Source organism: Anolis sagrei, chromosome 4 (assembly GCF_037176765.1).
Source record: "Anolis sagrei isolate rAnoSag1 chromosome 4, rAnoSag1.mat, whole genome shotgun sequence".
Classification (NCBI taxonomy): Eukaryota; Metazoa; Chordata; class Lepidosauria; order Squamata; family Dactyloidae; genus Anolis; species Anolis sagrei.
In genome coordinates, this window is record NC_090024.1 from 203521258 (window position 1) to 203546901 (window position 25644).

Consider the following 25644-nt stretch of genomic DNA (forward strand, 5'->3'; position numbering starts at 1 on the left):
AAGGCAGCTAGATAACTTTAGACTGAACAGATATGAAACTGTACTGTGTTATTTAGACATGGACCCTGGAACAATGAGGTAGATGAGATAAAAGTTCTCCTAAGAGTAGTTGGGCCACCAAACATCTGTATTTTCACCCCCCCCCCCCCACAGAGATGATCAATCAGAAGTGTAATAAATTATCAATTTCAGTTTTTAAAAATTAAGACAGACATGATATTTTGGCCCTCTAAGAATAACAAGCGCTGCATGCAACCTATAATGTAAGCAACACTGAACTCATGAAGGAGGCTATTAAGCACACATTGTGAGAGTAAGAGACTGCATATTTAATGATGATTGTATGGTTGAGAGAAGTTTGCATGTGTGGGAGAAATAACCTGCCCTCTCCCTCACGGTTCCTTCAGACATCATATGATAGCTTTTCTGATAGCATAGCTGAATATTCTAAGTCAAAGCAATATATATTGTAGTCTGGCTTGTCTTCAATGATCCTAGGAAACATCTATGGTCTAATCTGTGCTCACAGGGCCAACTTCCACTTAATAGAGCCAGTGTTGGTGCAGTGGACCAGGACCACAATTTACAATTACTACTTATCTCAAAGGGTGGGTGAAACGGGAGAACACGGAATGGGGGCAGTAAAGGTGGCTGCCTGATGGTGCCACCCTTGAGTCATGTTGGAAGAAAAGTACAATTCCCCATTTCTGTATATATGTATTAGACAACTATTCTGGTATGCTGGTTTGAGTGGTGCACTAGGACTGTGGAAGACCAAGGTTCAAATTTACACAAAGACACAATGGGTGACTTTGGCCCAGTCATGTTCTCTCAGCTTAAGAGGAAGGCAATGACAAATTCATCTGAATAAACCTTGCCACAAAAACATCATGATATGCTGTAAATCAGAGTTGACTTGAAAATACACAACAACATGTGTGTATCTGAATAAATACTTTAATTTTTAAATCATCAAATAATGGGCTTGTCCAAATTGTCCCAAAGCCCCGGGATTTAGCAGGAGATATGGGTATACTGATTTTTTTTTTAAAAAAAATCAAATGTCCTTCTAGTCCTGGTCCATCGGAGGTCCATCCCTAGGAGCAGATACAATTTTTTTAAAATCTAGGGTGGGAGAAGTATGCTTTTTTAAAATTGGAGTTTCTGATTTAGAGTAAAGTACCATGTCTGGCTTCATTGTTTCCCATTCCCTGTGACTTCTGGCCAGATGTGATGACATATTGAATTGAGACATTACATTTGACACAGGTTCTCCTCTAAGCTTTGTTTCTATCAGTGTATGGAGAAGGAGAAGGGAAAGGGCTGAAGCTTCAGAATATATCAGGTTTGCGAAGTTGGTCATGGAATGCTCATCCAAATCCTTGGAATTGGATGGGCCAGTCAGGATGAGCCACCAAGAAGATATTTCTCAGTCTACTTTGTGTAGGCACAGTTTAAGCAAGTGCAATTGTTGTCTACAATGATTTCAAAATAAGGAAAGAAGACTGAGCCACGTATCAGCTCTTCTAATCTTTTCCTTTATGAATATGCTTTTCTAAACATTATTCAAACATTTCCAGCTGGGATGTGATAGTGACCATAAGGGATTTGCCAATCTAAGCATGTTATGCATAACACATAAACATTTTATCAAGTAAGTCAGCAGCTCATCCAAATTTACAATTAGCTCATCAGTGACGTACCAGTCAGAATCACTGGTAGTTGATAAAATTTACACACAAATGAGCTGATTAATATTATAAAGTGTGTTTACAGTTGAGGGCTGCACATAATGTACAATAGTATTTTACCTACAGATAATATTTTGGCCTGAAGAATCTGGCAATTTCCTATGTACGTCATATGAGAACAGCCTACTGTTGTCTGTCAAGAATTCTGAGAAGCCCTTGTGGTATTTTTCTAGATGTCACCTCCATCAAGAAGGATGAGTTATTGGTTGAGTTCTGTATCTTTCAGCTCTGATGATCCCATAAAGTATATTATGGAATCAGGGAAAGTGCTGAGCAAAATAAACACATACAAAATCCCATCTGCTGCATGGTTCCAGAGACATGGTAGTCATCCACTTCTACATTCCCCCAAAAGAACAAATTTACAATTGAACCCACCTGTGAAGCTGGAGAACAATTAGGTATCATGATATGGGTAGGTATTTAAGTCGAAACAAACACCAGAAGCAAGGAAGCTAGCCAACCTCAACAGTCCAAAGTCAGTGATTCCAGATACAATAATCCTTGGAAAACAACAGAATATCCAGAAGTCTGCTCCAAAGTCAGAAAGACAAAGTGCAAACAAACCAAGACACCAATGCAGAGTTCCAGAAGTCGAAGTCAAAAGTTCTTTGATAACAAACTGGGAAGTAGCAGAGTCGGGTTTTAGATCAAGAGCAAAGAGGCATTTGATTCAACCAGAGAATGATGTTGCCTGCAGTAAAAGAGTCATTTGATTACTGCAAGATCTCAGATCCTGCTTGATTAACAAGAGTTTTTCAGTTAATCTCTGAGACTTGCAGAGACCTAACTGCTCTAACCAATGCTCTAGAGGTGTTTGGGTATGTTGAACTCTTCTGTAGTTTGCTGAGCTGTGCTTGCTTCAGCTCCCTCTACAGGGACTTGCACAGATTGCTGTGGCATGTTTGTTTCAGCTGAGGATCCATCTTCAGGTTGGTTAGTATCCCTGTGTCAAAGATCCACCACTGTTTCACCACCCAGAAGCGGGTTCCTGGCAGAGCCTTCCTGGTAATGTCGCTTCTGGTGATCACATGTCTAGGCACCCTGTTGTGACCTCACCAGAAGCCATTTCACCAGCAAGGCTCTCTTGGGGATTTGCTTCTGACTAACAAAGCAGACTAACGGCGCTCCATGCAGTCATGCTGGCCACATGATCTTGGAGGTGTCTACGGACAATGCTGGTTCTTCGGCTTAGAAATGGAGATGAGCACCACACCCCAGAGTCAGTCATGACTGGACTTAATGTCAGGGGACTACCTTTACCTTTACCTTTAACAAAGCAGAGGTGGCAGGCAGGACACCAGAGCAGATGTACAGTTGGCCTGGCCAGTTGTGTGGACTGCAAACAGTTCCAGGGCACTTCCTCATCAGTATATGTGGACTCCCCATTGTGTATTTGAGACAGGTGTAAAGCAGAATGCACACAGTATATAAATTGGTCTCTCTAGTTTTAAAGGAGTTTCATTAATTGTCCATAATTGTCTGAGCCCATTTCCAAAGTTCATGCTTTGCAACCTTAGGAGTTAGATATAATCCGAAAGTAATCTACTTTCATATCAACTTGCCTGTGCTATATGTTCAATTTTTTGTGTGTTCCTTCTTGGGTTGAAATATAGCAGGAGGTCAACTAAGAGGGCTTTCTCTGCAATAGTGCCTGGTTATGGGATGGAATTCATTGGTAAGTTTATTTGGTGCCAGTCTATCTTTCCCCTTTCCCCACCATAAGACTATATAATACTGGGTGGGCTGTTAGACCAACAGACACTAAAGTGCTTTACTATAATATAATTAGTGACTGAAGTATTAACAGCATGTAGATCAAAAACTGTTTCTTGCACGGTCACCAAGTAACTGAATCTGTAGTTACTGCACAGTTGGAAATCTGTGGACAGATGGTTTTTAGTGTGATTGTACTGTCCTTCATGTGTCTATCAACCCTTGTCATGAAATTCAAATTTCTTGCCCTGTTTATGCACTCAAGGCATGTTGGTACCAAAAGCATAACAGAAACTATGCAACCTATGTTGTAATAGACTCCATGAGCCCTTATACAAAGAGTACCTGCAATGTATGGAGGTTCGGTATGATAAACATGCAACTAGCATAGCTCCCAGTCAGACAATATGGCCAGAGCTACCTATAAAGCTTGTCCATTTTTTCCAAATTGGTTACGATTTGTCTTGCCTGATTGTCAGACAACAAGTTGCATACAGCTTATTGTACGTCCCCAAACATAATTCAGAAATACATTCATTGGTTTTTCTAGTAGCTTTGATTTGTGTCCATTCCTGTTTCCTGACATATATTTTCTGAACTATAAGGGTGCTTCTTCAATCCACATATACATTTTTTATTTGATAGCAAATTAAGAATTAGCATGAATTTAATTAGCAGTGAGATTCAGCTGCTAGGCAGGGATATTATATTCTGCTTATTCCAATCTCATTTCCTTAGTGGTCAAGTATGAATCTTCAGTAGATGTTACGGAGATTAAGAGAAGTAATTAATACAATTATATAAACAGGTAGATCAGCCAAGAGGATATAAATGCACTCTGAGCTTGGATTAGGCTTCTTGCCTCTGCAATACATTCAATGCATACTCAGGTTCCTGCATGAAGGGAAAGAGCTGGCTGCCAAGAGGTTGGTCCGTCTTTCCATGATCCAGCATCACTGCAAGGCTAATAGGTGAGTAACTGGGTAGAATCACAGATTTTGTGTATATTTGTGACTGCATATGTCCAGCTTTTAGTAAATTGTGATCTCCATTTCATATCAGGTTTATTAAGTATTTTTCCCAGGGAACATAATGTGTTTGGGTAGGTGACCATTTCAGCCAGTGGGGATCATTATATTATTAGTGCTTTCGGTGTGTCAGAATTTGATTTGCCACTCTTAGTAAGATGCCTCTTTTCTTAAACATTGGTTTTACTAGATCATAAGTTCCAAATCCTGAACACTTCTTTGATCTAGAATATCTCTATTAGCAGTATATTATATTGAGAGCGTTAGCTACAGAAGATAGAATCAAGATCAAAACAAAAGAGGCTAGAACAAGAGAAAATGCATACAAAGTTCTATATTTAGATGCAAAATCTCCAAGGTAGATTTAGAGAACTGGAGAGTCTTCATTTGGGAGCAGTACATAAGAAAAGGACCCAAGCATCAGGAGCAGATGTATGGAGCATGAGAGCAATGGGGTTGCTTTAAAAAATAATGGTGTCATATTCTGTGTGCAACATTTGAAGAAAGACATGTATCAACTGGCACACATTCAGACGAAGCCAGACAGAACAGTGAGAGAACTTGTTATCAAATTCTATGAGAAATGGATGAAAGAACTGGAAATATTCAGCATGAAGGGAAGATGTGAAAACTGTCTTCAAATATCCTTCATGGTGTCATGCAGAATGGGAAGCAGACTCTGATGCCCCAGCAGACAAAGCTAAAGTAATGGAAACAATTAGCTGAACTCCAATGCAAAGGTTAGGAAACGTTTCTTAACTATAACTCATAGTTTTATGGGAAAGGTAGAGGATGAATGGAGGGATAGATTAATAAAGAGAGAGAGGGAGAGATTTCATGGTGGAACAGCCTTCCTTTGGAGATGTAAAGTTCTTTTTCATGGACAATTGTTTAAATAGAGGATTGATGGACATGTATCTGGGATGCTGTAGTTACAGTCTTCATAGAGCAGATAGTTTGATCAAATGACTTCCAAGGTTATTTCTAACTCCACATTTCTTTAACCACATGAAAGTTTAGGCTTCTTTGTACAGTATAAAGAAAAAATGCACAACTTTGCTTGCTTCTTTGTTTAAAAAAGGAAAGAACGAAGAAAGACTTTTATTTCGAAAGCTTGAATTTTGAGGATCAAGTGCAATTTTTCAACATTGCCAATGTGCAGACTCATGATGATGGAAACAGAAAAAGAAAGAAAGAGCAGCCTGACATAGAGATTCTTTGTATTATGACAAGTTAAACAAAGAAGCATCCCAAAAGAAAAAAAAAAACACTTAGAGAATGAATCCACTTTAAATCTGGTTTCTGCCTCCTGTAGAATTCTGGGTTTGTAGTTAAGTGAGGCTGTTAAAGGCTCCTCCCTAAACTACAAATTCTGTGATGAAGTCCAAGCTTTCCCCATACAGATTTTCACCTTCACTGATGTATGTATTAGGAAGGATACCTGGAGGAAGTTAATCATTTGGACATCCCAACCTTATGATTAATGCCAAAGGTCCTATTTTTGGACTGACCAGCAAAAGCCATTAGCCAGAAAGGAGGAAGGGTACTAGAAGGAGGACTTTGTTAGTGGTGGCCCCACATCTATGGGACATCTAGATCGCCAATGGAGACAGGTATAGCTTCATTGCTTCTGCTTTTTTAAAAAATCTGTAAAATACAAAATTACTTTCATATCTTCAATGTTAATGCACCAAGTGTAAGATGCACACTAATTTCAGTAGCACCAACAGAAAAAAGCTTTATGCATATTAAAAATACCCATGATTCTAAGATGAACCCCATTTTTAATGTAGGAAAAAAGAGCATCAAGTCAGATTGCATTCGATAATTTAATATTTTGTGTCTCTCTGTGTTTAAATTGTGCTTATATTTTCATGTTTTATAAGTTTATAAATTTCCTTGTGAGTGCAGTGTGACCTAGCCGATGGCCTAAAAACCTTTGAATAGAGAAGCAGGAATGTCAAACATTGGCATTTTGAATTATCGGTATTTGGGGGATGGAGACAGGAAAGCCACATCATGAGTGTACCAGATCACTATATAGGGAGCAATCTATTTTTACCCCACAATCACAATAACTAATGCATATTTGCTTTGTCTTTACATCCAGCATGAATCCTGCTCTTTTAATCGCTCTCCCCTTCTTCTTTGCCCTCACTTTGGGGCAGAGCATGTCCTTTTGCATCCCTGTTGATTATGTCATCCATGTGGAGAAGAGGGAGTGTGCCTACTGTCTGGCTATCAACACGACCATCTGTGAAGGATTCTGCATGACCAGGGTACATTATTGCAATATGCTGATCAGTTATTTCTGATAATATTTACTTTGTCTCCTGTTGTGAACTGATGCTTTTTCTTTAATAAGCATAATGAATTGTTGCCTTTGTAAACCCCCTTGAGTCGCCTGTGGGCTGAGAAGGGCAGTATACAAATACAATAAATAAATAAATAAATAACGGGGAGGAGGGGAATAAAAATATGACATCATGGGATAACTTTTGTAACCACACAATATTTATAAGAATCATAATCATTGCCCATACTTGACAAAATTAGAACCTTAGCTGTTGCCTATGTAGAGCAAGAATTATGGTTCTTATTTTTTCAAGAAGCACCTAAAGATGCAGTCCCAGATCTAACCAAAATACAGCCAGCTCCTTCTGTCTGGCTCTCAAAAAAAGTAAGGTGAGACTCAAACAGATCACAGCAGATCCAGAGGGAGAAAAGAGGGAAACTAAACTCATGAGAAATCATTATATGAGTCACTCTAGAACAGCTTTGAAAAAGAAATTTGGGAGTCATTGTGCATATCAGAAGGAAGCAAATGCCATTAACAGGGAGTTATAACAGAAAAGTAAGGAGGAAATAAGTACAGTAAGTAGCTCAGGAGCTGTAAAGAGATGTGTTAGCCGACAGTTATAGACTAAGCAGATGAACTAGGTAATATAAAGAACAAGAAACTAAAGGCCTGTTAAATCCAGTGTAGAAAATACAAAAAATGTGGTAAAAACTTTTTAGAGATTTGAAATTGGTCCCAGAAGACCAATCTATTGTAAGACTTTCACACCCAGTCCACAGTGGTCTGTCCTTTTACATTCCAAAAATCTATTTTTGTTGATCAGAATGTATTCCAAGAGTCCACTACCCCCTTTTTAATGAGATTCATGAAAGTTGGAGTCACTTTCAATCCAGTTAATGAATTTTACCACTGCATTGGATTATGTGGGATTTCTTTTGTACTGTTAGTTGTCAAGCAGCTAATGCAGGTTAGAGTTTCATCTCATAGGAGAATGAATACATAGATTGTTGTTCCTGGTCTAAAGAAACAATCACTGCTGAGCTGGCACACAAAGGAAGTGAGATGGGATGGAACTGTGGCTCAGAAAAAACAAACTAAGTTACAGAATTAATAAGGCATAAAGGTGAGAAATGATTGCTCTAGCACAAATAAATAAATAAATAAATAAATCTGGAGTAAATGAGATGTAAAATAACAAGAAGAAAATATTGATAATTATTATGTCATGGCAGCAGAGTAAATTGGGGGGGACGGACCATATGTTCAAAGATTGTTCTTGGGTATGTCTGACCAAAGGGCCAAAACTTCTGTAGAAGCGTGCCTGGCTAAAAGATAAAATATATAAAGGAAAAATAAGAAAATCACTTTATCAATGAGGTTTTGGAAAAAAAAAAAGTAAATGTCCAGCCAGCAATGGGGCATAGGCTCTTTGTTCAGCTAGAAAAAGAAGTATGGAATATAATGATCAATGAACTGTAAAACTGTTAGGAGAAATTAAAAGATAGTTGAGGGATTAGATGGTAAAGCAGAAAGAGACAGGATGAATGATCTTTTAAAAACACCAAGGAGAAATTGGTGCCTGACTCTGATGCCAGATCTGTGTTGATAACCATTAACAGAGGCCCCACATGAACCACTGGAGGGATTGTATACTTTTTATTTGTTTGCTATGAAGTAAAGGATACGGTTAAACTTTGAGAAATGGTAAAGTACAATATTTATTTATTTATTTACTTTATTTGGATACCGCTGTTCTCAGCCCTTAGGCGACTCACAGCGGTTAACAACAGAACAGCAAAAATTCAATGCTACAATAACACGGTATAAAAACAGTTAACATCATAACACATTATACAATAATATAAGATTAACAACAATAACCATTCACTAGCGTCTCATCACTAAAAACATGATCCAGGTCCGTCATCCATTGTTCCATTCCTATGTTCATTACACTCATTGCACTGACTATTTGAACGCCTGCTCAAACAACCAGGTCTTCACTTTTTTGCGGAATACCATTAATGGTGGAGCTAGTCTAATATCCGTGGGAAGGGCGTTCCACAGCCGAGGGGCCACCATCGAGAAGGCCCTATCCCTCGTCCCCGCCAGCCGTGCCTGTGAGGCAATATACATCTTCTACATAGCTAGGTCCCAAATGGTAAGTGCAACAAATGTCCTCTTGAAATTCTAGAAAGGCTCTGTTACTCATTGCACACAATTCTGATTTTTTTTAAAAAGAGGACAGTACGGATCTCATTTCTGACACATGGTGCAGGCCCCCTTTAACAATGGAAGGGTTTTTTGTGCTTTAATGTGATGTTCTTGAACTCACATCCTGCTCCCTAGTTTCCCCAATACTGTGTTTTTGCCAGGATTCATTGACCATTCCTCCCTCATTACTGGTTTCAGGTCTTCCACTGCTGTTTCCCTGGCAAAGCATCCACTGACTCTGGTGTTGGCTTGCTGTGGCATCAGAACAAGGTGCCCAGCCACATGTGATCAGTGTTGGGGGTGGTTTGCTTGATCCACCTCAGTGTCTCTGCTATCACATTCTTCCTAATCACATATGGCTGGGTGTGTCATTCTGAGGCCAGAGGAATACCATCACAAGTGGGACTCTAAGGAGAAAGAAAAATTAATGGTCTCCCCTGCCTCCACCACTGATTTGCCAGGAATTCAGTGGCAGCTCCAGGGAGAAGGGGACAACAACATGGCACTGAATTAGATTTTGGACAGGGGAATTGTGTGAACAACAAGATTACTTCGAATTACTTTATTGCCAATAGTGTGGTGCTGCTATGGGGCAAAATACTGGTTTACACCCAGATAATTTTTCGTAGTGTACATGAGCCCTTGGATGCTGAGTACTTTTTTGTTTTTGTTTTTATATACATAAGTTGGGAATATGGTTATTCAGAAGTTCTAGACCACAATTCCCACAGTTTCTTACCACTGACCATGCTGAAAGCAGCTGGTAGGAGTTGTAGGCAAAAACATCCAGACATTATTTGTCTTCAAATAAGACCCAAACCACAGTATTCAGATAAATCTTTTCAGGTAAGAGTCCCTGACAATCAAAACAGTTTATTAGGATTTCATCCTCGTTGCCCTTTCCACTATTGATCACACCAGGTAATCAAGATGGGAGATGAACTGAAGGCCATACATTCATCAGGAATGTGGATGTACTCAATCTTGACTTAGGGTGCTCCTAGAGAGATGACACTGTGCAACTACTGCATCTTTCTCTCCTTAGTATGTGTGTGTGTATGTATACACACACATTCACATACACTAATGAAAAAGCATGGGAGTATTACGTGGGAGTGTTACCAGTAGAAAATTATGTATGGCTCTTCTGCCTCTACCCCATGAGAGAGCTAGTGCTATTGCATGAGAAAAATCCTCTTGTGACAAAAAGAAATATCCTTGTGATAAACGGCCTTTCTTGCTTCAGCTCCACAATAATTAAAATGTGAGTCAAGTTAGGGGACATGTAATTGAGAAATTGCTTTCTGTGCATTAAAGGAATGATTTCAAACAAACATAGGTTTCAAAAACCAGCATGGTAAAGTGGTTTCGGGATTGGACTAGGAGTCTTGGAGAGCAGGGTTCAAAGCCCCTCTAAACCCACTGAAACACTCAGCTTCAGAGGAAATCAATAACAATCCTCCTCTCCATATATCTTGCCAAGAAAACTAGAGATAATACTGCCAGACAGTACATGGCAGCAACAGGTTTAAATGAAAGTGCAGAGAGAGCTGGAATATCTTTTACATTCTCTTACAGGATAGCAATGGTAAGAAGCTGCTGCCCAGAAGTGCCCTGACCCAGGACGTGTGTACCTACAAGGACATGGTGTACAGGACCGTGATGATCCCTGGCTGTCAGCATCATGCTGTTTCCTACTATACCTATCCTGTGGCACTGAGCTGCAAGTGTGGGAAATGCAATACTGACTATACTGACTGCATCCAGGAGGCAAGCCACACTGAGTACTGCACTGTCTCCCAGCAGTCATATAACCCATGAAGCCCTGGAAAGTCCTCTCCCCTGCCCTACACTCTGTGACACAATGCAAATTATTGTCAGCCAAGAATAAGATAACATTGAATATTGTTCTGTCAAATTTTCAAAAATGAAACAAAATTGGCTACTTTTTTGAGAAAAAATATTGCAATATTGTAAATATTGCAAATTGTATTGTAAATATTGCAAATTCCCATATTATTGTCCTTTATGCCATTGCTTAGTTATAAACACCAGCACTGCCACATCATGTTACCAGACAGTAATGCTGATGGCAGCCAAGACTACTGTGATATCAAGATTACATAATGACCATTGGTAGCCAAGAGAATGTTTCCATTAAATGCAACATACTAGTTAAATCTCATGTTATGTAATACATTAGTTCAGAATTTCACAATGCACTTAGTTTTCTTTGGTACAAAGTCTAATAAAGTATATTCTAATAAAAAGCTAGCATTTGCTTAAAATATGCTACTTGTGTTCATTTGTAAGTTGTATTTATACTAGTTTAAGGTATATCTAGCTGAGAGGAAGAAAGGGTTTATGCTTTTCAAAAGGATGCTTGTCAAGATAAGAGCCAAAACTTTATTCCTCTGAAACATTCTGATAGGAATCAAATTGAAAAATGTTCTTCATGGCTTTTGAGTTCTAGCCCATTTCGCTTTCATTTGGGTTGTCTACAGAATCTACTTTACTAGCAAGTTTTCAAAACCTTAACATGGACTAGTCAGGGGGAGAAAATCACGGTTGTAATCACCTTATGCCCCTTCACATAATTCTTCATAACAATCTGTTTGCAGATTGGCTGGTATATTGTTAAGTGGCATACAGAGGTGCAAGTCTCCCTTATGCATTTGAGTCTATTTTGGGCCTTGTGGAGATTGTAATTTTTGACCAATGCCTTTTAAACCACTGCAGCGACATCCTCTCCATTATTTCATGGTTGCTGAATAATTACATGCCAGATATCCCTGTAGCCAGATATAGAGTTATAATAATTGCTTGATGGGGTATTTCAGAAATCTGGCTTTACTTGAATTAACCTAACAAGTTAATTCAAGTAAAGCCAGGATGTATTTTTTTCAGGATGTGAATGTGGATAGAGACAGCCAGCATGGTGTAGTGGTAACATCTGGACTAGGATGCTGGAGAACAGCATTCAGATCCCCCACTCAACATGAGAACCACCATGTTGGACAAGTCACACTCTCAGAGAAAGTTTGCAATCTTTCTCTGAATAAATCTTGTCAAGGAAACCCTGTGTGGGTGTGTGTGATTCCATACTTTGGAATCACTTTGAAGACACATGGTAATACAAATAGAAGGGAAATTTTATTTATTTATTATATTTATATCCTGCCATTCTCGACCCCGAGGGGGACTCAAGGAAGCTTACAGCATAGGCAATTCTTCAATGCCTTAAAAACAATATACATCCAACATACAATTAAATAAACATTTCAATTAAAAATGTAAATGAGATTAAGCACATTAAAACATATAAAAGGACACTGAAGATACTGAAATAACCTGACTTACATCCAGTCCTAGTCATGATAAATATAAAAGAATATTTCAAAAAGGGACAATAAAGACAAAACATGCAGAGAATTGTATTAGTTTGAGCCTTTTTATTATGCCAGGGTAAGGGCAAAAATATGATAATTTTTGAACTGTTTACATAAATTTGAGTGTTCTGAAATCAGCTTAGAATTCTTCACAAAAGACCACATTGGCACTTTCCCTTGAAGATAGTCTCTGAGATGAGCCCAATAACAAAGAAATTCTGTAGTTCATTATGAACAATAAAAGCAGTAATAAAGTTACCAAAACACATCAATGTTACAACCAACAAAAGAAAACTGCATAGCAGTGTGGCTGAACAGTATCTACAATAAGGAGATAAACCCTCCAATACTCAGGAGAGCTATAATGTTCTGAAGAGCATTTCCGAGAACCTTTGCACTCGTAGCTCTCTCCATATACAAAACTTTGGGAGTAGCTACCTCATTGTCTTTTCATACAACATACATGTTGTTCTTAAGTTACTTTGCAGCCTGTCACCAAAGGAACCAATTTTTAAAATCTATATAAAGTCATAAAAATGGATGTATAAAAAGTTAAAAATATTGTTCCCTAATTTACATTTGGTAAATGAAACAGCAGAGATTATTTTATTAAATAATACGTTAGTATATTACAAGTCTGTATGCAGGATGGATTGACAACATTTATAAAACCCCAAATACAATTGCTCAGTTTGTTTCTCATGAATTCCAAAAGATTTGGCCCACAATAACTGGGTAGCATTTCTCTTCTTGTTCCATTTATACATTGAAAAAGTATTAATTCTCCCTCATCCTCATGGCTAGGCTCAATAAAAGAAGCCACAGTTTCCTTCTCAGAGGCTTCAGTCCCTCAGCTCCAAAACTACTTACACTTACAGGTGTCTGCCCTACTACCATAATTCTGATTTTAAAATTCCAACGTTGCTGCCAGGAAACAACCGAGCATAGGCACATTGCCTGCAAAATCTGGCAACACTGAAAAAGGCCTAAAAGAGTCACCTTTGTGTCCAAATTTCCCAAAAGAAAAAATATTGGTAAGTCAACCTGAGCTGCCATAGTTTTCTCCTGGTCATTCTTGTGGAACTATGCATTTATGTTCGATGAATGAGACTAGTTTAGGGGGAAAGTCTTCTGTATTGGTATAGATCTATAAGAAACTCTCCAAGGCCAATGAAGTAAATAACTTGGGCTATGCCGAAGAGAGGTGCAATGACCAGTGCTCTGCACCCAGCCCCCTTCAGAAAGGCGGAGGGACCCTCCTTCATCCATATCTTCCTGTAAGATTGAGACAAAAAGACAAAGAACCATTTTGAATTACAAAACTCTGCCACAAATTTACCACAAATAACCCCAACATTACTGTGTCCATATATCAAATATTTTTCCAGATATCTTAAATGCATGCCCTTGCCATGAGAATGAACAAACAATCCCCTCCTGCAGCTGTAATTCATTTATCTCATCCAATAAAAATAAGTCTTTCAGAAATGTCAGCAATTTTAATAGATTTACTGCCATTTAAGATTTTAATCACACCATATAAAAACTGATGAAAATTGGTTCTACAGTGTTTCCTCACTATTTTGCGGGTTGCTTTTTGCGGACCCACTGTTTTGTGGTTAATGTATAAATATTAAAATAAATATAGCGTCCCTACTTCGCAGATTTTCACTTATCACGGGTGGTCCTGGAATGTAACACCCATGATAAGTGAAGAAACACTGTATATGACAACACTTTAGCTCATGACTCTTTGACAGCTGCTTTCTATGGTTGCCTTAACTATGTTATGTTAAATGGTCAAGTAATACAATATAATTATCTTGAATGCTCAATTAACACACAATGTTTGTTAAGATTTTTTATGCTTTACCTTGCACAATCAATAATTCCGTTATAGTTTTCCTCATTTCTTCCCTTGCCCATTGATTGGAGACGAGTCTTTATTACTGCAAAACATAAGTATTGATAATTGATAATTAAGACTAATGCAAGCAACTTTCAGAACATATATCTACAACACATTGGACTTCTTGTTTTAACTACTGAACTGCTATGTTATGCTAGAACCTTCTCTGCAAAAAAGCCCACAAAGATAACAGTAATTGCCAAGAAGGTTATATTCCCCTATTATTTAACGTTACTACTGTACAGTGAAGGACAAACCACTGTGAACTATTCATAGACTTAGAACATCTCTTACCATCACAAGGGTTGACTGAGACAGCTGCCACCGAGCCAGCCATGCAACCAGCAAGAAAAGAATGGATGAAAGGGGCCCTTTCCTCCATGGAATCCTGTTCTGCCTTGTTCAGATGGGCAAACAGTGGGAAATAGATGACAGAGAATGGGACATCCCTAGAAGACAGGAGTAATTCCGTTTTTAAAAAGCTGCATGAAAAATTGTCTCTAGAAATAAGAAAGTTAAGGAAGATGCACCATCCTCACCTCAGCAAGGTGGCTCCAAGGCCCTTGTAGAGTCCTTTAATACCCTGAGTGTGCAGAAGCTCAGCTGCTATCTGGGTGGCAGATATCCTCCTTGGAAACACTGCGGGTCCTACATTGTACGCTCTCGTCTGAACAGGGCTGACAGCGACAAGTTTGCATCCGGGAACTGGACAAGGAGCCCTGCTCACAAGCTGCTGAGATGCTGAAACAAAATTAGAAAATGTGTCAAGGTCACAGAATATCTAAAAATTCTGTTTTGGCTCTCCTTCATCCCGCAGCCCAGACAAGTGCTAGGTGTATTTTAAAGCAGAGTACCTAAAGGTATGATGTATGGAAATCCCTTTATCTCAAGCATACAGATTTCTCTAAAATATAACATCTCTCTGGACATTCTACGTTTACACGATTATGGACCATGAAAGTAAGACACACCTGTTTACTGCTGAGTATGCACTAGGTCATATGTGTCAAACTCAAGGCAGCAGGCCAAATTAGGAACACCATGTAATTTTATATGGCCCTCCAGAGGTTGGACTATAATTCCTATATTAGACATCCTCATTAGACATAACTAGAGCTGATACAGTGACACCTGGAAGGCTGCAGTCTGTTCTGTTTAGTCAGGATAGTGGACTTTGGATTTAGATACAAGGCTTGTGGATATGAGTCTGATTTTAACACATTCTTTAACTTTTCCCTAATTTCAAAGCCACAAGTGCTGTTTGGTTGCAATTCTCATTATCCCCAGGCCAGAAGGTGAATAGTCAAAAGTGACTGGAGCTGTTGTTTAATAATATCTAGGCACCAAAACTGGAAAATTATGTTAAAAATTATAATTGACCCCGTTTTCATGAATTCAGTGGCCCATTGAAGACAATCATAAGGCTAATGTAACCCTTGATTATAATGATTTTGACATCCCTGTACTAGATGAAGGCAAGAACTGAAAAGGTGCCCTGTGATTTGGAAACTTGGGCAATCAGAAGTCTAAAAAATTGGGAGAGCAAAGTAGGTGCCCTCTTTTTAATGTGGGAAGAGTTGGCAAAAGCTCCAATTCCTGTTATTGTAAATGGTTGTGCAACACATTATTTTCTGTCACCACAACCTGTAACAGGATAGCTAGAGATGATGGTGGGAGAATACGCTACCAACATCCATAGCCTCTATCTGATACAGACAATATCAGAAACCAATTTCTCATTTTTTAGTCTTATGCAGACTTTCCTCACAGATCATACACAGTATAACTAGTTTCCTAACTAGCCAATTAAATCAAGCTGTGTGTATGCCTGGTAAGGACGCAATTATTTTGTTGCATAATCTATCACTAACTTGTCTTAAACCTAAGCCAAAATGAACATTTTTCTTCAGTTCATGAAATGCACTATTATATACGAATATGATGTATAAATACCCAAGAACCATTCTCAGTCAGGAGTATGAAATCTGTAGAAATGCAGAAAGTATAGTTACCTAGCCTTCCAGCATCTTGTAACTGGATTTTCAGCATTTCCATGGGAGTAGTGACAACGACCTGACAAAAACCAGCACCACAACCTGCCATCATCTCTTTCGATAAGGACAGGGATACACTGTAAAAAAAGGCAAAAGATATGTTGCACATATTACATTCATATAAATGTTATAACCATATTTTCACAAATATCCAAAACAAGTAAATATAGCTCTTAAGGTCTTCAGCTTACAAAGTATTCATATTATAAAACATATCCCCCCAAAAACAATCACATATATTACATTAACCGAAAAACTAAAATACTAAAAATTAAAATAAGTTTTCCAGTGTGTGTGACTACAGAAATGGTAGTATGATTTTGCCTCTCCCTATTCTGTATGCCTTTTTTCTCCTGTCTCCCATTTCAATGTCTTGGATAGATTTATGACTGATGCAGATCTCTAAAGGCAAAAATGATGCAGGAGCAAAGAGAACGGGGGTGTTTTTTTGCCAATAATTCCTGCAGTACAAGATGTCTGCCATTTTACAAACAGGCTTTAATGAAAGTGAGTGTGAATACACGCTGCAATAATGAATTTCTGCAACTATCTAAAATGAACTTTGATAGTAGTGAAGGTTTGCATAGAGGATTTTAGTTTTCATTTGTAGCTTTATCTACAAATGGTGTGCAAGAATAAATCAAGTACACAAAAGATTAAAACAAGGCTTTAAACAAGTGTGAAATCTGAACTTTTAACTTACGTAAGATATAAATGAGACTGCTCTAGCGTCTCAAGTAACATACCCTTCCTTGGCAAGAAGGTGCCTAAAATAGTCATTAGCAGCCAGTTTGATAGCCTTCTCCGGTGTTACAAGGGTCAGATTTACTGCTGCACCTAAAAATAAACAGACTTACACTTAACAAAAATGCAAATGTCTTTGTTTTAAAGTATGGAACATAATTAACAATTCAGTGACAAACTAGGTATTGATTATCCATAAGAACTGATAGAAAGGATACTACTGATACACTTCCAATGAAGGAGAAACCTGTGTTGCTTTAGAAATATACTGATTATGTTCACATAGGCCCCTTCTATACTGCCCTATAATCCAGATTATGAAAGCAAATAATCCACATTATCTGCTTCGAACTAGATTATATGAGTCTACACTGCCATATAATCCAGTTCAAAGCAGATAATCTGGATTTTATATGGTAGTGTAGAAGGGGGCATAATCAATTCAAATCAATGGTTGAGGGTAACTATAAAACTTGTACATAATTTATGGAGTCTGCAAAAACAGGCAGGAGACCATATTTATTTATTAAATTTGCATACTGCTTTGAGCGAACATGAACATAAATGTTGCAGTCATGAGATGTTTTATTCTTTAATTATGTTCCAGTTCTGGGATCCAAAAATATGTCAGAAAAACTGAAACAAAGATTCACTGTATCTAATTCTATTATTTCTTTTTTAAATTGCTGAGCTATGAACAAGACACTTCTAGAGATATGTACTGAGAAATAAGTGAGGGAAATAGACCGGTTTGCTATCCAGAAAATAGATTTAGGAGTACAGATGGAATCCCTCTTCCTGACTTTTGGAAATGTAGGGTGTTACAGTCAAAATGAACGCAATCACAATCATATTACTGGGTTAGTTATAACCAAATAAGAAGCATTACTTTAAAAAGACTTACCTCTATACATTCCAAAATAGCCTTCTGAATGTAACGTTTTGATTAGACAGTCAAACCTGAAGATGGCACAATTAACACACTATGAATTTCTGGACACATCTATTAGTTTTTTTTTAATCTACTTAGCTAATCAGCAATATTATATTCACATTACAGTATAGATTGGTTTAAATATTACATCATTGCAGCAACTGAAACATAGCATATGTCTGCACATTATCCTGAACTTTATCACTTCCAGACATCAAAAGTATCATTTTGTAATAAACCTGTTATTTGCATGCCTTCCATCCATGCTGGATATTTTTTATCATAGCAATAATTACAAAACCATCCCATTGTAATGGAATACTGACTCCCTATTTTCCAAACTTCTAAAGCTTTTTATAACTATTTACAGAAGGTAAAAGAGCCATCCAAACATGTCACCATATGTAGCCAACTGAGTGTCGAGTGTTGAAAAGCCCCACAATTATAAAAATTTGAACTAAATCTGAAATTATTGAATGAACCAAGTGTGAAAAATAAAACACAAAAAAATTATAAAGGGGCTTTAGGAAATAATTTCTGCCACAAGCTTTTATCAATTTGGATTTTTTTAAACTTCCAAAACCCACTTACATGCTTTTGTAAACTTGGTGTCCACTTCTCTGATTCTGTAGCCTGGTTTTAACCAGATCTATTGGAAAGATACAAGTAACTCCAATGATCCCTGCAGCTCCTCCATTGATGAGTTTAGCTGGCAAACTAAAAAGAGAGCAAAATTAATTTAATTGTATCATACCAAGCAAAATTCTTTCAAAGGTATTGTGCATCACATAGAGCTTCAACTTTGTCTCAAGACAAATTCCCATTCACTTGAGAATGGGAATCACTGAAATTCAGGCATTACATCCAAAGCTAAGAATTATATATTTTATTAATTAAGACACTGTAAAACCTTCCTACACATTCATGGATAGCAGGTCAAGTCACAAGTATAATTAGATATGTGAAATGATCTAATTGTCATTAATTGCCATTTTGTGGGGCCTCTTGTTTTCTTCACTCAATCTACATAGAATCAAGCTACCAGATTCCGATTATATCTCAACCCATAAAATATGCAGAATTTGGATTGACCAAAGAAGAAATGTAATTTTAAGTCTCAATAAGAGCAGGCCTTTGAACTTTGTTATTACACCCTGCTTCCATTTCAAGGCTGAAATAAGAACTAGCATCCTTATTCTTAATATATTTTTCCTTGCCTTTGCCAATACACTTTCTTTCCTACTTTGAATCCTTTCTCAGAATCTGTGATTCCGTCCTTCCCCAAAAAAGAGTTTTGGTCCATCAAAGAGCCATGGGTTAAAATACTAACAGATACTTGTTAATTTTTTTCCAGCCTTCAATTTTGTAGCTACTTCAACACACATTTTCTTCCTTCACTTTTTACGATTTTGTGTTTTCTAAAAGATTTACAACAATATAAGCTGAAATGCTAAAGAAAAAACACAGATTTAATGCATTCATTGGCATTTGTTGTCTAAATTGTTCTCCAAATCTATGGTACGAGTCTCACTGTTGGAACTGATGCTCACTATAGACTAAATCCAGTGTTATTCCAATAGTACGGACTTTCCAAAATCAATGGCACTTACACAAATCATGATTATCAAAACTCATTCATTTCATTCCATCTAATCTTATTGCAAATTGTATGAGTTCTAACCCCAATACTTTGAAAATTTTGCACTTGACACATACCTAATTTGTTTCTCAGCCATCTTCTTTGGGATCAAAGGAGAAAAGTGCTCCAAACTCTTTTTGGTCAGAAAATATAGCAAGCTGCCAATGGTGGGAAGTTGGTTCTTTGACGAGACAGTTCTGTCTAATCTCTGTGGAGTGAAACGATGCTTTAATATTCATCAACTCCTCTATAAATAACCTACTACTCTCTCATTGGCTGTTTGAATATACAAGAATTTCAAGCAGCTGACAGCTTCTCAAATTCAGTATGACAAATCAGAATACCCTCTTAGCACTACTATTACACTAAGTGTCATCATCTGTTAATAATATCTAGATTATTAATTTATGCCAAAAGAAAAAAAAATCAACTGAAATAAATTACTTTTGATAATGGATCAGAATGATCAATAAACTACGAAATTATATGGAAGATGGCACATTTTTGGTGAGATGCCGAGAAGGACAACACTACATGCTCTAAGGTGGATCCAGAATTTGACTTCCTTTGCTCATGGCATAGGGTTCTGCCCAATTTGGGGGGATACTGTCTGCCTTCACAATATTCAACAGTCTTTTCAGGAGGCTGGAGATGCACGAAGTAGGAAATTCTATTTCTGCTTGACCAGCAATACATGTCTAAACTCTTATCCAACATGATATTTTCCATCAAAACACCGGTTGCAAACAGACTAGGACCATTTACGATACCCCACTCAAGTGAAGTGCAAGACTTGAATAAACACATTTAGGATGGCATTTTATGGCCTCAATGTTTCCCTTTACCATTAAAACAAATAGGGAAACAATGGCAACACCAATTAGTTGGATTACTTGCCAATGGAAAGAAAATTAACACCTTCTTGTAGGTTTATTACATCCCAAGTTTTCTTCTCTTTTGATCACATTTTTTGTACTAGAAATAATGGAAAATTATTGGTGACATGGATTATGGGTCTGAATGAGTCTGAATTAATGAATATGTCAGACTAATGCCAACATTACAGGATTACCAGGCAAGTCATTGGGAATTCCCTGTGCCACGATGAGGCATGAGCTCGTGTTGCCACGTAAAGCAACAAACCATCAAGAAGTGTAGATCACTCTTGGGGATAAAGTTTCCACTGCTTGCATCAGAGAAGGGTGCTCCGCACAAAGGATGAGATATTATTAGCTTAACATCTGATGAGACATGGAGAGAGACATGAATAATAAAGCCCACGGGGAAATTTTAGTGGGAATATTGCAATGTATCTAATAACAAGAAATCCCCTTAAATCTATACTGTTGTCTCTCCAGAAGGTGGATATGATCACCATGAGTTCTGTGTGTGTGCATCTTCAAGTTGCCCTGTTGACATATACTGACCAGATGAATTTAATAGGGTTTCCTTAGGCAAGGAATACTAAGGCGTGATTTGCCAGCTCCTCCCTGATGAAATACAGTATACAGAATCTGATATTTATGGGCAATTCCCCATCCAAGGACAAGGCAAGGCTAATTTTGCTTACATTACAATAGCAGATAGGATCTTTAAAGTGGGAAATCCTTATGACAAAATTGTTTAGAGTTCTGGGTTGCTGGAAGTTTTCCGGGGTGTATGAGCATGTTCCAGAAGCATTTTCTCCTGACGTTTCACCTGCATCTATGGCAGGCATTCTCAGAGGTTGTGAGGTCTGTTGGAAACTAGGAAAATTGAGTGTGTGTGTGTGTGTGGAATGTCCAGGGTGGGAGAAACAACTCCAGTCTTTTGGAGCTAAGTGTGAATGTTTCAACTGGCCACCTTGATTAGCATTTGATGGCCTAGCAGTCTTCAAAGTGTTGCTTCTTACTGCCTGGGGGAATCCTTTGTTGAGAGCTGTCCCTGATTGTTTCTTGTCTAGAACTCCCCTGTCTTTATTTACTTTTATGATTTTACAGTTTTTTAGTACTGGTAGTCAGACCTTGTTCATTTTCATGGTTTCTTCCTAATCTGACTACCAATATTAAAAAACTCTAAAATCATAACAGTAAATAAAGACAGGGGAGCTGCAGACAAGAAACAATCAGAATTCTGGCCATGAAAGCCTTCGACAACATAATGTTTAGAGTTCATTAATCTTAAATTTGAAGGTTTGCTGGTATTAAAATTACACTTTTGTTAATTAAAAAACACAGTTCAAATCTGAATCTGTGAAATCCTGAAATGCGTGCTTGCTTTGTCTGAATGCTGGTGGGCTAGATCACATAAGTCCCTTTCACAGAAAAACAGTCTTAACATGCATCTACACATTAGAATTAATGTACTTTGACACCACTATAACTGCCATGACTCAATATTGTGGAACCCTGGGCTTTGTAGTTTAGTGAGGCACCAGCACTCTGACAGAGAAAGGCCAAAGACCTTGTAAAACTACAACTCCCATGATTCCACAGCATTGATCCATGGTATTTCAAGTAGCTAATTCTCCAGAGGACAGAATCAGAATTCAAAATCACCTTAACAGATTAGAGACATGCCCAAAAACTTAACAAAATGAATTTCAAAAAGGACAAATGTAAGATACTACACTTAGGCAGAAAAAAATGAAATGCAAAAATACAGATGGGTGATGCCTGGCTTGACAACAGTCCATGTGAAAAAGATATTGGAGTCTTCATGGACAAGTTGAACATGGGACAACAATGTGATGCAGCAGCTAAAAGGGGCAATGGGAATCTGGGCTGCATCTAGATCAACACTATTCTGCTTTGGTTACAACTCACTTGGAATACTGTGTCAAATTTTGGACACCACAATTCAAAAGAGATGTTGACAAGCTGGAAGGTGTCCAGAAGATGGCAACTAAAATAATCAAAGGTCTGGAGACCATGGATCCCTTTGAGGAGCATCTTGAAGAGACGGGCATGTTTAACCTGCAGAAGAGAAGGTTTTGAGGAGACATGATAGCCATGTATAAATATGTGAAAGGGTGTCATAAGGAAGAGGGAGCAGACTTATTTTCTTCTGCCCTGGAAACTAGGACTCAGAGCAGTAGGTTCAAATTACAGGAGAGGAGATTCCAATTGAACATTAGGAAGAACTTCCTGACTGTGGGAGCTGTTCAGAAGTGGAACTCTCTGCCTAGGAGCATGGTGGAAGTTCCTTACTTGAAAGCTTTTAAACAGAGGTTGGATGGCCATCTGTCAAGGGCACTTTGATTGTGCTTTTCCTGGATGGCAGGCAGTTGGACTAGATGGCCCATGTGGTCTCTTCCAACTCTATTATTCTATGATTCTATGTTAAATGCTCCTCCCTAAAGTACAAACCCAAGAATTCTGCAGGAGGCAGCAACCGGATTTAAAGTGCATTAATTCTCTAGTGTGATGAGGTCTTAAGATTTTAAATGCTGTAGCAATACATTAATTCTACAATGTAGATGCACACTTAGTTCTGAGTTGCCAACAACTCCACACCACAGAAAAGGGGAATAAGGATATTAAACATGTAAATATACATGAAATTTCATTTCTCAAGCAAAAAGAGGTTATAGAAGCACCAAAGGTTGGAGGTGCTGGTAACTTCTAGCAACATGTTATTAGTTGTCTTTTTGCTGGGGCTGTAGCTAAGGCTGTGGGTAGGGCTGTAGGCAGTAGGGTGGTGACAGGAGGCAATGATAATAATGGTATCTTGTTCCAGCCTTCCTCTCTGCTATCTTCAATATTCCCTTTCACTGGGCTGCAACTGGAGACTCCCACAAAACTCTGCCTGGCAAGTCCTTATACACTCTGAAGGCCACACTAAAGCTGACACTTCTCTGGCAGGTCTCCTGATCTTTAAGAGCAGCATGCCCGAAGACAGTTCTTGATATAAGAGAACTCCTTTCTGCAGAATCTTTCTGGCAGGAAAGTCTGCCCAAATGACAATTCCCAATCCCTTTTTGGGGAGGGCTGTGTGTCTCTAATACCCAGGGTATTCAGTCCTCATTTTTTCAAAGCTTCCCTTCCTATTCATATTTTCCTGGAAGTATGTCTCAGTCAGCTTAGAAACACAACATTATAGAGTTGGAAGAGACCTTGTGGGCCATCCAGTCCAACCCCCTGCCAAGAAGCAGGAAAATGGAATTCAAAGCACCCCCGACAGATAGCTGAAATCAGACAGGCGCCCTCCCTTATGGCCTTCCGTAAGGGCCTGAAAACATGGCTCTTCGAGAAGGCCTTCAATTGAGTGCTATGCTATCGGAATGACGACCGGAATGGACTACGACTATGAGATTGATTATGACCCCAAAATAAGACGAAGCGGATTTTTAGCTTAATTAGATGTTTGTATTAGTAAGATGTTGTATTGTGGTCTTGACTCTTTGTAAATTGTTGTTTTTCTATGTTTTGTACACCGCCACGAGTCGCCCTAGGGCTGAGAGCGGCGGTTAACAAGTGCAAATAATAAATAAATAAATAAATAAATAATAGCCATCCAGCCTCTGTTAAAAAGCCTTCAAAGAAGTAGCCTCCACCACACTCCAGGGCAGAGAGTTCCACTGCTGAACAGCTCTCACTGTCAGAAATTTCTTCCTAATGTTCAGATCTCCTTTCCTGTAGTTTGAAGCCATTGTTCCACGTGCTAGTCTCCAGGAAAGCAGAAAACAAGCTTGCTCCCTCCTCCCTATGACTTCCCCTCACATATTTATATATGGCCCTCATCATGTCTGATTACTTCTGAACCAGGATGGTATAGTGCTGTGAGTGCTGGACTGTGACTCAGAGACCAAGGCATGAATTCTGTTCATAGAATCACAGAGTTGGAAGAGACTTCATGGGCCATCCAGTCCAACACCCTGCCAAGAAGCAGGAAGATTGCATTAAAAGCACCCCCCCCCGACAGATGACCATCCAGCCTCTGTTTAAAAGCTTCCAAAGAAGGAGCCTCCACCATGCTCCAGGGCAGAGAGTTCCACTGCTGAACGGCAACCTGCTGGGTGACTTTGGGAACATCACATTCTCTCAGCCTCAGAGGAAGCCAAAGGCAAATGCATTTTGCTAAAAAAAACACACACACACAAGATAAAGGGTTGCTAGGAGATGCAAAAGACTTGAAGGCACACAACAAAGACACGTCGTTTTTGAACAGATATGGAATGGGTGGCAAAGCAGCAACCGCTCTCTCTACCTTTATTATTGGGGTGCATCTATGCCTTTGCACTAATGCAGTTTGACACCACTTTAACTGCGTCTCAGTGCTGTGGAATCTTGGGAGCTATAGTTTTACAAGGGATTGAGTGTTGCTGCCTGGCCACACGACAACTGCCATAGCCCTGAGCCCTGGCAGTTGGAGTGCTGCACTGTCAAAGTGCTTCAATTCTACAGTGCAGATGGACCCTAAGAGGCACGGAACGGCGTCGGCGCCCTCCTTGGGGGCAACTGGCGGCCACCGGTTTTCGATACCAGATTCCTCTCGTTGCAGAGCAGCCCCCCCGTTGCTTTTCCATTGACTCACCCGCTGAGCTTCAGGCTGAGGCAGGCTTCCATTGACGCACAGCAGCTGCAAAGACGCCTTCAGCCCGGGGATCTCCGCTCGAGCCCGCGTTGACCAAAGGCGCGTTCCGATTGGCCAGGGCCGCTAGGGCTCTCAGCCAATGGCGGGAGGGAGCTCTCTGGGCGTTCCCCACGCTCGCGCTTCTTCCTTGTGCAGCCTTGGACAGGACAGTAGCCTTCCCAATCCCTGGCCAAATGAGAATTTCTAGGTAACTTAATTCTCGTTTCAATTTTGAACTCCAAGGAATGGATAATGCGCGCTCATACTGATATTGCTTGAGTTGCAACTCTCATTAGACCCTCTCCCATTGTTACTATACTATATCCCAGACATGGGAGATATACAAATATACATATATATATATATATATATATATATAAATACACACACACACATATATAATTACACTATACT

The 25644-nt window shown here is 38.8% G+C and overlaps 2 protein-coding genes across 3 annotated transcripts; one reads left to right on the forward strand and one right to left on the reverse strand.

Annotated features, from left to right (window-relative positions):
* The first annotated feature begins 6606 nt into the window (after nt 1–6606).
* Nucleotides 6607–10880, forward strand: TSHB (thyroid stimulating hormone subunit beta). The gene is made up of 2 exons (XM_060772559.2): nt 6607–6774; nt 10587–10880. Exons 1-2 carry the CDS (start codon nt 6607–6609, stop codon nt 10827–10829), a joined length of 411 nt encoding a protein of 136 aa, XP_060628542.2. The 3' UTR covers nt 10830–10880.
* A 1270-nt stretch (nt 10881–12150) lies between these two features.
* Nucleotides 12151–25263, reverse strand: LOC132773334 (mitochondrial glutamate carrier 1-like). Of its 2 annotated transcripts, XM_060772557.2 has the most exons (11): nt 25192–25263; nt 22482–22631; nt 19755–19885; nt 18630–18755; nt 18009–18064; nt 17107–17197; nt 16319–16437; nt 14846–15047; nt 14601–14755; nt 14271–14346; nt 12151–13672 (listed from the first exon to the last, which is right to left on the reverse strand). In XM_060772557.2, exons 2-11 carry the CDS (start codon nt 22605–22607, stop codon nt 13513–13515), a joined length of 1242 nt encoding a protein of 413 aa, XP_060628540.2. In that variant the 5' UTR covers nt 22608–22631; nt 25192–25263; the 3' UTR covers nt 12151–13512. The 2 variants fall into 2 exon arrangements, with proteins under 2 accessions (XP_060628540.2, XP_060628541.2); XM_060772558.2 differs by lacking the exon at nt 22482–22631.
* Between the last annotated feature and the right edge of the window lie 381 nt (nt 25264–25644).

What these genes read in the sequence shown, in the direction of transcription:
- LOC132773334 (XM_060772557.2), bottom strand. Translation starts at nt 22,607, where the DNA reads ATGCTCCTCAAAGGGATCCATGGTCTCCAGACCTTTGATTATTTTAGT. An exon ending in ATGGCTGAGAAACAAATTAG is followed by an intron (nt 18,756 to 19,754) that starts GTATGTGTCAAG and finishes CTCTCTTTTTAG; the next exon opens with TTTGCCAGCTAAACTCATCA. An exon ending in CACCTTCTTGCCAAGGAAGG is followed by an intron (nt 16,438 to 17,106) that starts GTATGTTACTTG and finishes CTTTTTTTACAG; the next exon opens with TGTATCCCTGTCCTTATCGA.
- TSHB (XM_060772559.2), top strand. Translation starts at nt 6,607, where the DNA reads ATGAATCCTGCTCTTTTAATCGCTCTCCCCTTCTTCTTTGCCCTCACT. An exon ending in AAGGATTCTGCATGACCAGG is followed by an intron (nt 6,775 to 10,586) that starts GTACATTATTGC and finishes ATTCTCTTACAG; the next exon opens with GATAGCAATGGTAAGAAGCT.